The sequence below is a fragment of the Protobothrops mucrosquamatus genome, unplaced genomic scaffold (assembly GCF_001527695.2).
Source record: "Protobothrops mucrosquamatus isolate PMUCROS unplaced genomic scaffold, P.Mucros_1.0 scaffold1574, whole genome shotgun sequence".
Lineage (NCBI taxonomy): Eukaryota > Metazoa > Chordata > Lepidosauria > Squamata > Viperidae > Protobothrops > Protobothrops mucrosquamatus.
In genome coordinates, this window is record NW_015387738.1 from 24,191 (window position 1) to 37,189 (window position 12,999).

General features: G+C 35.9%; 1 protein-coding gene across 1 annotated transcript in view; it reads left to right on the forward strand.

Moving 5' to 3' along the window:
• The window catches only part of THBS2 (thrombospondin 2), a gene marked incomplete at its 5' end in the record, with an annotated part of 30,451 nt that extends 23,945 nt beyond the window's left edge, over positions 1-6,506 (forward strand). The window contains 3 exons of the mRNA XM_015822454.1: positions 3,061-3,158; positions 4,730-4,869; positions 6,184-6,506. Of these exons, the coding sequence (XP_015677940.1) occupies positions 3,061-3,158; positions 4,730-4,869; positions 6,184-6,191 (246 nt within the window). The remainder of the gene's footprint in view (positions 1-3,060; positions 3,159-4,729; positions 4,870-6,183) is intronic.
• Positions 6,507-12,999: the final 6,493 nt, after the last annotated feature.

The window sequence follows — 12,999 nt, forward strand, 5'->3', positions numbered from 1 at the left end:
ATTTGAGAAATGCTCTTTGGCACACAGGAAATACGCTTGGACAGGTAAGTAGTTGAAAAGTCCCCTCACCAATATATGTTCATTCTAACCTGCCTCGTGTCTATTTTAATTATAAGTGGCCTCAGGGTTTAAAAACATAACTGAAAAGTCAGGGTATAGCACACACGTCAAGACTAACTTTTCATGTAGGTTTAAGCAGGAAAGTGCTGAAAATACTGTCAATTTGGTTCAGGATGATAATAATTTATTGCTCAGGTTTCATTATTAATGGCTCCAGATGTTAGATCTGGGCAGATTGGTGGCAGCTTAGGGAGGAGAGTTGTTTCTCTTTAACAAAGCATTGAGGTGAGCTCTCTTTGTTTTGAGCAGCTCTTTTGCTAATGCCATGTACAGAATGTACAGAAATCCTTGCTATCAGTCCGAATGGTGTGGCTTCTTTGCTGAGCAAAAATGGAGGGTTACTTTTCCATGTCACTTTCTAAGGGATGCTTAACTTAAAGCTCTAACGAATCAGTATCCTTTTTGAACGTTTGCATAGCCCAACTAAGGTATATTTGGTTTGCTAGACCCAAACTAGGCCCAGGTTTAGTTTTTATCTCAATTACAGTCAGTTACTCAGTACTCAGTCCCCTCGTATCAGCGAATCACAGCCAATTGCTCTACACAGAACTAAGTACTATGGAATATACCTGCTGTGCTAGTCCCCTCTTACAGCTCCTCCTATCAGTTCCTTCTGTCATCCTTTTTCTGCCATAGCAACCTCTGCCTAAGTCATAGTATCAGAAGGATAAAAAAAACTCCAAGAGACATAGAATAACAGGTCTATAGAATTACAGTGTTGGAAAGGACCCTTGAGACCATCAGGTGCAACTTCCAGTTGAGGTCAGGAATTCAAATTAAAGCATCCCTAGCTAATGGTTGTCTACCTTCCAATTGAATACATATAGTTCAGGGATGCCCATTATCTTCCTGCAGAACTGGTTCTATTACCAAACTACCTTAGTGTGAAAGTTTTTATTTTCTTTTTTTATATAATATTTTATTGATTTTCCAATTTTACATTTAAATATTTAAAAAGCAACGTGGTGGCTGGGTTAATCAATAGTTCGATAACAAAATCTTTAGTACAAATCTCAAGTTATAACATCAATTATTTCCTCTCTTTTTCCCTTAACATTTACTGTCTTGTATTTAAGCTAATACAGTTCTTATTAAATCAACTCAGTAAAAACATCATTATTACAATTATCAATAAATTTTTAGCTTATACGTATCTTAATTATTTTTTACATTCAGTCTTCATAAACAATCCATATTCTGTTATTAATTTTTTCCCAATTTTTAGTTTTGGTAATTATAAGGTTAAATTGGAAACTATAAATATCAAAAGTCCGAATCCACTCTATTCTAAAGGGAATAGAGTTAAATATTGTCTTAGATTATAGGTTTTATGTGTAAAATAGATAAACTTATATTAGGACAAGATAAAGGATTTACAATAGATAAAGGATGGTATAATTTAGTAGATGAATTATTATGTTATAGGGGTTTAATAAATCAAAACCATTGTATAAATTGCCTGGGTTAATCAATAAATCAAACATATTCATAATAATTATTTTTTAGGTCTAATTAAATCCTTATTTTCAACTAAATCCTTATTTTCAACTAATTTTCAACTAATTTTCAAATATTTTAAATCTAATGACTAGAATTCCCCTTATCTCAACTTCTCCCTTTAACCCTCTAATTAATAATATGAAATCCCCTCCAATAAATCAAAACCCCAATTTTCTTCAGCCTTATTCTGACTTTCTTTCTTTGCCAACTAGCCTTTCATGTGTTTATAAATAGTCTTTATAGTAGAAGTCATTTGTCAAGCAAGATTTTATAGTCCAAGGTATTTCATCATCTCATATAGTAACCAATAGTCCTCAAATAAAGAGATAGGAAGGCAATTCCCCACCTATAACTCTGAAAGTCAATAAAGGTTTACATTCACAGTTCAAGTAGACCAGTTATGCCGCCCAGCTGTTCTCTTACAGCTGAGTTTTTCACAGGTGGTGCCAAGGTCAGAAGAGTCTTATCTAAGGTCTGGGCTTCGAGCCAAGTCTCTTTTAGGAAATAACATGTTGTAATACCAAACTTCGCCACAAAATGTCACTGATGCTGTTTAAGATTTTTTAAGTCCAACATTTTTATAATCCTTTTTCCAATTTTATTTCTTTTTTGTAGATAAAAGCAAAAGTCTCCAATAAAAATAGGAACATTTTTGGTCCCCAAGTTTCAGGAACATATAAATCCAATTGGATTAAAGTTGTTCTTTTAGAGCTTTAATTCTCCTGGGAAGTCAGTTGCAGCTTTTACAGGAAAAGAAAATACTTAGGGTAAAGAGAAGATCAGATCTCACCCAGTTTCATCCGTGTTGCTTTCGAAGTGCTTGGTGGTAAGTTTGACTTCGGCTGTCTGCAGCCTACTGACAGGCCATATTATTATGGCCAGTCTTTCCTCCACCGGTTTGGAGGGATGCTCCAGATTGAGCGGAAGGGCTGCTGCCTTCCTGCGATGAAGCAAAGGTCCTCTCCTTGTTCATCGCCCCTACAGGGCAACTTTCGACCCTTTCTGGGATCCTCCAGTGGAGCGAAACTGAATGGGAAGATGGAGCTCACCTTTCAGTGGCTGTGATAGCTGCAATGGCAAACCGGAAGTGAAAAGTTTTTATTTTCTAACATTCAGCTGGAATCTGTTTCCCATTATTTATATGAATCATTTTATATCCTGCACTCTGGAATAAAAGAGGAGGGGACTTGACTTTCTACATGAAACCCTTGCATGTATTTAAGGATGGTGGTATGAGTTGTAATGTATTACTCGTGAGTAGAGTGTACTGAGTGGATAAAAGCCAACTTCATGTATGCATGCGCAATTCCTTATTCCTGATGTAACTCACTCCTTAATCAAAGTTTAGATACCATAAAAAGTTGGTCAGTTAGCAATAGCATGTTATATGTAAGGCTTTTTTCTCCCAAAGTATGCCTATGTGTTTTATCTTTGTTACAGGTGCGTACCTTGTGGCATGATCCCAAAAATATTGGCTGGAAAGATTACACTGCCTACAGGTGGCATTTGATCCACAGACCTAAGACAGGATTAATAAAGTATGACATTTTTTCTGATGTATGCTATTCCTTTTCTATCTGATCATAAATAGCATTTTATAATCCTTTGTAAGCAAATGCCAAAACTATCACTTCATTGAGGGCAGCCTGTATCTTTTTATAGTTGAAGCCTTCGGGGGATTCTGAATTCTTGTTTTCTCACTTTTCCATCTCATCAGATATGTTCAATTTATTCTGAATGGCATATATAAACAAAGGCAAAATATTATTACATTATTTAAAAGAAATAACTTTCCTCCAGCTCTTAGAAAGTTATGGTTTACTATGAAATAATCTGGTTCTGGCTAGAAGGTCAGAAGGAAAGAAAAATGATTAAAGTAAAAAGGGATTGAAAGAAAAGATGGCTCCTTTTTCTTAAAATTAAAATTAATATAACTAAGGCAACTTTAAATAGCTTTTTTTAAAATAATCAGGTCATCTGGAGAACATTTATTCAGAAAATTTTTTAATAAAATATAATTGTAAAAAAGTTCTATATTATGGCAGATATATTCCCACGAGTGTAATATTACTTATTATTACTAATAATTCCCTTGGGAATTGTTACTGCATTTCTCCTTTTTGTTTGCCCATGTCCCCCTCTACCAGTTCAATTTTTCATGCCATTTATGCCACATGAATTATTGTCCCGTGTATTTGTTTAAGATATGTGGGAATTCCTTGGGCCTTCAGATATGTAAAGAATTCAATCTTTGCAAATTATGACATGAATTTACCTCCTGGATTATTGTGTAAATTAGTGTATCTCTATGATTTCTGGGCTTTGTGTCCCACCCCACCCCCAAATTTTGCAAATCTTGTTCCCACTGAAAAGTAAAAAGTAATCTGTTAAAAATGTGTGTAATCTATTGGATTACTATTTTGGTTTATCCTGTCCTGACCCACCTTTATACACAGATGGACACTATCTATGGCACAGTTTTAAAAAGTTTCAGTCCAGACACTGTCCTTGAATGTTGTTTAAGTATTTATATTTTTATGAATGTGTAATTCATATTTTTTTAAAAAATAGTCATTTGCAGAAGCTGCACACACACTGTATAGGGTCTGATATATAATTATGTAGTGCACATTCATTACATCTGCCAGATGAAAGATATTTCTCATCCTTACATTCTGTTAAAATCAATTAATTAATTGGAATTAGTTGTTAATTCAGTGTGTCTAATGCTTGCCACGCGTTTCTTTACTATAAAATACAATATCTTTATATAATTTAACTGTTATTGTAATTAAGGCTAAGAAGAAATAATATGTTTAAATAAACAAATAAAATTGCTAGATAGCCATGATATGCAAAGCATGTTGATTTCAAAATATTTCATGCTCAAACTGTTGTCTTCTATATTCCACACCTTTTTCTGAAAAAGTTGGATTGTCCCCAATGTTATTAAAAAGGATTCTGACCATACTAGAAGTTTTCCAAGTTTGAAATGGCCCTGTTTTGAATGGGATGTTTTCAATTCAAAACATTTTGCACATTCTTTCTAAAAAGATGAATTATCATCTCAAAGATTGCATCTCAATTAGACCATGTTTTTCCCTTACAGGGTTGTAGTCTATGAAGGAAAACAGATCATGGCAGATTCTGGACCAATTTATGATACAACTTTTGCTGGTGGACGATTAGGTCTTTTTGTCTTTTCACAAGAGATGGTATACTTCTCTGACCTCAAATATGAATGTAAAGGTAAATTGAAACTTAAGATTATTACTGCAATCATAATTATATGTTTCCAAACCTTTCAATTTCCTTAGACATTTTCTGGAAATATACAGCATGAAGAGGGGATATAAAGGAAGAATGCCAAATTGTCTGCTTTTTATATACATGCTTATTATTTGGTTTCTAAATATACATTTTGAGACCCTCCTCCATGTTCAGTAAAGCAGTTGATGTGAATTCCTTACTGCTAGATTTGTCATGACTCTTTTGCAGGGACATGTTTGCCTAATTTGTGGTCAACAATGATTATGCATTTCTGTGTCAATTTTCCAACTGAACATTAATTCTGATTTTGCTTGTAATTCCTACTGACTGCCCATAATGCAGGAGATGATGCTTTTTGCTATTCAAAACCTTCTAAGGAGTTAATAGGCTACATGGGTTAAAATCAGTGGAATATAATTGTGAATAAAATACTTAAGATATATATATATATAATGTAATAACTGGCAGACGTAGTTATGTATTATAGCATACATTCCTATGTACTAAATACTATTAGATAAGATATATGCATCAGACTAGGGATAGAGGGGGAAATTATTCCTAGTGTAAATAGCTTTTGCCTGCTTTTCAGAAGACATCACGATGTGTGATACATTATTGTGCAGATGTCGATTAAAGTTAAATGTGTTTTTAAATCACTTGCAGCAAAGTGCTTCAAAAAATATAAACTGCAAGACTGATAGTATTGAGGACCATGCTGCCTAAAAATTATGAAAATTGCAATCCAACAAATCTGGAAGATATTACATTAGATAGGCATAGATATAGAGTAATAGATTTGGGAAACCTTGTTTAAATCTCCCCAAAGCCATTACATTTAACAGGACTTGGGCAAGATTAACTTAATCTATATTACAAGTTTGTTGAGAGGAAAACTTATGCAAGGTGTCCTGGACAGAAACTCAGGATGCAGATGTGATAAATATTAATCTATTGATGCACTTGATATGTAATTTGTTTTTTTCACTCAGTATATTGTATTGTATTCTGATTATTTGTTCTCCAACTCTCCTTTGGAAGATGCTGAGGCAAAAAAAGTTTGCAAAACATCTCATATTTCTGAACTACAGTGTTTAAAATTTGTGACCCAAATTTTGTACTTTTTAGGGTACCCTCAACGAAATTAATAAGACTCCAATTATCTATGTAGAACTTTAGATCCATTGAAATAAATGAGATTAATATCTGTTAATTTAGCTTTAATCCATAGATTACCTGTACTATAGTCCAAATGTGGCGATTGTACTAACCGATGGTTTGTTTCTGATGCAGATGCCTGAATTATTGCAGCTGTGTGAAAAGCAATGTACTGTAGATGCCGTTCAACCTAGACACCTCTATACATCCTAATACTTCAAATCCCTTATTTTTTCTACCTTTCCTTGACAACCCGGTTGCCAGGAGGGATCTCTCCAACCCTACACCTAAGTGCCTCCAAGGAGTTTGGATTAAATGTGATCATTGAACTCATTGCTGATGCAGAAAAAGATTGACATGTGGATTGAAAACATGGCATAAATATTTGTTAATTTGTTTTAGGTTTTTTTTAAAATGACGTTTACATATAAAATGTAAAAGTGTAATTATATTATGTATTATATAGATATAAATATGGCAGAAATAAGATTTGGAGGAGCAGACAACATAGCAAGCAGAAGGAAATGGTTAGAGATAAGATCACCACTTAAACCCTTGTTACTTGTTCAGATGAGAGGTGGACTTTGCTGTCACAAAGTCCCAAAAATATACTGTAGCAGAACGACAACCTTTACAAACTTTGCCCAGAGAGAAGCTGTGGGAATTTAAGTAGAGAAGATGATACAGTGATGTTCAAGTGCTAATGATTTCCTATCATCTTTTTAGATCAGCAATCTGCTTGGAGTTTTGCATTAAAGCAAGTCCTCTTTTATAATCAATATTTAACATTTCAGCTGGGTTCCATGGAAGAAATTACAGTTTATACCAAAGCAAATTCATAAGAATGTTGGTTATTTCAGAATTTTTAACACAGTTCTCATGAGTTGAAGTTGAGCCAGCCCAATATTTTAGGAGGAGAACATAATTACATTAATATTCCAACTGAGTTTTAAATGATAAGTATGCCTTTGCAAGAATTGCATGCAGTGACATCACACAGGCATTGCCCATCACATACCTATATTTACGTGAAGGAAAGCAAGTTTTCAAGGCTAACTGCTTATGTGCATGAAGCTCCTGTGAAAATAGTTTGTGGCCACATCTCACAAACCGCTTTCCCACCTCTTCTACATGCTAGCACTTTGATTTCAAAATGCTGATAAGATAGGAATGCAACTATTATCAAGATCTAGTAACATAGTTCCAAATATGAGGATAGTGATGTTATTTATTATTGTGGTGTACAGCTACATTCTCCAATAAGTTAATTCAAAACTCACTGGAAAGTCCATTAACAATGAAAGGTCTCAAAGAAGATGGCTACCAAATGCTTTTAATGATATAATGAGAAAATATGGATGTACTTGCTCATACATACAATTTTTAACTACTCTGAACTGTCAAACAATCAAATAACCATTGAGACCTTGAAAATGGAACCTTAATATTTACCGTTGTCCTCAATGCTTGTAATTTTTATTGTATGTGTGTTGTGTATAGATCGTTTCAAGAAAACTGTACTAAAAGTCCATCGGCCCCTTTAGTCTAACCAGATACAACCAGTTATTCAGCTAGAGTCTTAGTACTCTCATATTTATCATTTTTTGTTATTTTAAACTGAACAAGCTTTCTCTGGAAGATATACTTATTGGTATGGTTTGATTCATGGATGAGGTTTAAATATAGGAAAAACATAAGCACTTCTGTCTCAATTCAGAATGCCATTATGTTATCCAAAAGAGTGTTGGTAGACATGTGAATGTGTGGACCTTAGACGATCACATGTATAGCTGGTAGATGCCACCTCCAGGAACAACTTCTGCTAAGTAAGAATTCAAATGTTTAATGTCCTTGTTCATTTTTGCACACCAAAGTCTATAAGATCAGGCTTAATCAACCCTAACCAACCCTGCTAGATCAGGCTGGGAATTACTCGGAGTTTCATATCCAGACAAAGGCATAAAAAGGAAGTCCTTCAAACAACAGAACAGTAAGATTCAGGTCATCCACAAGTTTGCCTGCAGCCATGATTGGTCGCAGCAACTTTGTAGATGTGAACCTGTCATTTTCCTATCAAAATGTGTAAAGCAGCCACTGGGGGATGAAAGGGTGTGTGTCTCTGTTGTTTCCCTAACCCAATGGCTGTTCAAGGATCCTCTCTTGAATTGTTTGAAGGATGTGATAGAGAAAGCCACATTTCATTCCTCTGCTTTGAATACATTTTTAAATGGATTTTGATGTTATCAAGAATCTGGGGTTTCTGGTTTTATTGCACATTCTTTGTTTTGTCATATTAATAGGCATTTACATGTTTTTTTTTAAATGAGGTTTGTTGAGGATGTCTCTTGCAAATCATATTTTAATGCATTGAAAGTATGGCTGTTAAGTCCCAGAGAAGAATTATTGAGGGAAACTTCATTAATGTAATAATGTTTTTGTATCTTTTAAATAAAAAAAGGCATCAGTGCTGGGACTAAGATGTTAATATTTTGATTGTATCATAATTGCCTATGCCATGTAAATTATTTATGATGGTCTCCTTTTCCTTTGTGTGTGGTGTGCTTGTATGTGAGTAAGGGAGTTTGTGTATGTGTGTCTATGTGCATGAGAAGATCAATAAGACTTACATTTCATTTTGCTGAAGACTGTAAATAACTATTTATTGTTTGCTCGGACAGAATCTCATCATTTAATGTCCCTCATTTATTCATTTTTCTTTTTTATATACATTTAACAGTAGACAATAAACTATACAAAGGCTTCATTGAAAGTGTTCTCTTTACTTTTGCATAGCTTAATCTGAAGTCATAAAAATGACAAAGGTCCCAAGTGCCCATATTCTGGAATTCACATTTTGTTGAAACTGAATGTTTGATACCATTTGTATTGCTAGGAATGGAATGGAACATTGCATATTTTATGTAAGCTAGATGAGTGGCTGATATAACAAGGTCATCTCTTGTAATTTGTACTCATTTTGATGGCATTTGGGGTAGAGATTATCATAGTGGGCTGCCTCTACTTTTTATGTTATTTAAACAAGGGTTAGAATAGACCTGTTTTTTGCCAAGACCAGTGCAAATACATTGGTTTCTTTACAGATATCAGGGCAGCATTCATGAATAGTTGCATAGACCACATCTTCCTTATCACACAACCAGTAATAAACATGTAGATAAAGGAAAACCAAAATAATAGCCAGGAACAATCTAAGAGGAAACAATACAGCCAACCAAGCCAGGTAGGCCAATCAGAAGCAGGTATCTAAACTGCAACAATTCTTACCAAAGTAGGTAAGATAAGCCATCACACATAACAAACCAGCAAGCCCCATCCCTTAGTACCAATGTACTGGCAGTATTAACTACTTTGAAAGGTGACTTGTAAGAAGGAAACTAAGTTCAGCATTCAGCAGGAACCCAAGATTTATACCTATTTAAAGTTTTTATGATCAGTGTATAATATTTATACCACAAGAGATATTAGAGTCTATATTACTAAAGTTCATTATCTACCTTCCAATGAATGCATTATTAGAATATTATCACAATAGTCACGAATTTGACTCTCAGATTCTTTACCTTGGTTTTGGTGATTATCCCCTTTTAGCAATAATAATAGCATTTAGACTTATATACCATTTCATAGTGCTTTACAGACCTCTCTAAGCAGTTAACAGAGTCAGCATATTGACCCCAACAATCTGGGCCCTCATTTTACTCACCTCGGAAGGATGGGAGGCCGAATCAACATTGAGCTGGTCAGGATTGAACTGCTGACAGTCGGCAGAATTAGCCGGCGGTACTGTATTCTAACCACTGCGCCACCATGGCTCTTTTATTACTGATTTTGCACAGACATCCCAAGTACAGATGAAACCATTTCACTGTACTCATATATTGATAAAACTAGCTACAGATAACATTTGGTTCATTAAAATAATTGGAACCAGAGTAAAGATTAATATATCAACTTTTTAAATTTGATCTCCCAGCTGTTTTTGCCAGTGGATAAGGAAAATTTAGAATAGAATAGAATAGAATAGAATAGAATAACAGAGTTGAAAGGGATCTTGGAGATCTTCTAGTCCAACCCCCTGCTCAGACAGAAAACCCTATACCATTTCAGACAAATGGTGGTCTGAATGGTTGACAAATTTGGGAAGCAGACTAGTTAACTAGCATCACATAGTGTGTTATCCTTGCTCTGGATAATAGGTTACTTTGTTCACTACCATTTTTGAAGTTCTGCAGCAGAACTAACACTGATAGAAGCGGATATTTGGAGTTGAACTGTGTGGTTCTTTGTGCTTTCTGAGCTTGATGGTTTTCTTAAAGACATTTCATTACCAAATTGGTAAAATCACCAATGGCATCATGCTGGCCACCAAGGACAACACAGAACTAACACTGTCATCAATCTGATCCTAACAACATGTGGGGTCCAACAAAACTTGTTTAGGCTCACTATCACAATAATACTGACATGGTTCCGATAGATGAAACCCATTAAAGAACTTTAAAGCAAGAATTCTTCCTTAGAGAACATTTTATTCAGGAAACAAAGTATCGGCACTACATAGTTGAACCCAAAACTAGATTCCCTTCCCCCAGATACAAAGTAGCAAGTTGCAAGTCCCACCCCCACAAAGCAGTCATAAATCACATTCTCCAATTAGCCCAGAGTGCAGGCTCTCTCCCCAGCTCCTCAGCCCGCCAAAACATTATCGGTTTGTGTCCTTGAGTTCCCACGGAGCTGCATTATTATTATGGCAAGTATTCACCCCATCCCCCCTTCAACACCTGATTTCTAAACAAAAGAAAAAGCATGTTAAAAGCAAAGGAAAAATGGCTGCAATTTCCATCACACATTACAGCATTGACAAATACATCGCTGAATGTAAAATCCATAATATACTTTCCATTTTCCATATACACCTGCCATAGATCTCAATTGGTATATGGATATTATAAAATAGTCATATTACAATATATGTGGGTGCACTATATGGGTTGTATAATAAAGCCCAGCGCCTTCCTAAGCATATGAATGCACTTCAAATCTGATAATGACCACCAATTTGCTCTATGATTTCACAGAGACCTAAACCTAACTTTAAGTGGGTTTGCAGCCCAATGGGATTTTTGCATATCTTTTAAAAGGAAACAATGCAATTTTTCCATGCATTTTATAAAGAAACAAAGATAGGGCAGGTTCAAAAGGTCACTGCCCACCTAAGCATGTCAATGTGCTATGAATTCATTGGTGACATCCATTTTACTTCAAACTGTCCAAATTCATGGAGACCAAACCCTAATCCTAAGTGGGTTTGCCCCCCAAAGGGACATTCCCATGTATTTTATCAGGAAACCTTAACCCTAACCCCTTTACCTACTGATGCACTATGAATCCATTGGCAATGTCCATTTTGCTGGTGGGATTTTTCCAGGAAATGTAGTTAGTGTTGTCTCCAAAAGACAGCACCCTCCTAAGCATACCAATGCACTACAAATCCATTCGCAACCTCCATTTTCCTCTCCAACTTCATTGACATGTAACCCGAACCCTATGTAAGTGGTTTTGCCCCCTATAGGATTTTCCCGTGTATTTTACCAGGAAATGTAGTCAGGGCGGGCTCCAAAAGGCAGTGCCCTCTTAAGCATACTAATGCAGTACGAATCCATTTGTGACCTCCATTTTGCTCTCCAAATTCATGCAGACCTAATCCTAATTAGGCTTGCCCTCCCAATGTGTTTTACCAAGAAATGTAATAAGGACAGACTCCAAAAGTGAGCACCTTCCTAAATATATTGATGCACTACAAATCTATTGGCAACCTCCATTTTCCTCTACAACTACATGGAGACCTTACCCTCAGTGGGTTTGCCCCCAATGGGATTTTTCAATGTATTTTACCCGTAAACATAGATAGGACAGGCTCCAAAGGTAAGCACCCTCAAAAGCATACAGGTGCACTACGCATCCCTTGGTGATGTCTATTTTGCACTCTGAATTCATGGAGACCTAACCCTAACCCTAAGTGGGTTTGCCCCCAATAGGATTTTACCATGCATTTTACAGGAAACTTAGTTAGGACTGGCTCCAAAAGGCAGTTTCCTCCTAAGCATACCTGCGCACTACTAATCCATTGGTGACTTCCGCTTTGCTCTTCCACTTCATGCAGACCTAACACTAACCCTAAATGGTTTTGACCCCAAGGGAATTTTCCATGTATTTTACCAGGAAACATAATAATGGCAGATTCCAAACGTCAACACCCTCCTAAGCATTCAGATGCACTACAAATCCCTTGGCGATGTCTATTTTGCACTCTGAATTCATGGAGACCTTACCCTAACCCTAAGTGGGTTTGCCCCCCCCATGGGATTTTCCCATGTATTTTACCAAGGAAATGTATTGAGGGTCGACTCAAAAATAGGATTTAGTTCACTTTTTTCCCTTTTAAACTGACAGAAAGTAACACATGGTGTGGGACCCCAATGTCTAACCTATCTGGACTAGGGGAGAGGATAACAGACAAATAGTTATTTGGAAGGAAGGTGATTTGAGACAGAACAATGAAACTGTATGTCAAAATGTGAGGCAGCACTAGTATGTATGTAGATTCCAGAAGAGAAGGACTAGCATTAGCAATAGCACTTAGACTTATATACAGCTTCATAGTGCTTTACAGCACTCTCTGAGCAGTTTACAAATGTCAGCCTGTTGCCCTCAACAATATGGGTCCTCATTTTATCAATCTTGGAAGAATGAAAGGCTGAGCCAACCTTGAGCCAGTCAGGATCAAACTCCTGGCTGTGGGCAGAGTTTGCCTGCAATACTGCATTCTAATCACTGTGCCACCATGGCTTAGAATCACCTTTTAACCTCTGCCATAGGCTCTGTCCTGCCATAGAATTCTCAGTATCAAACTAGGGTTAGGCATGATTA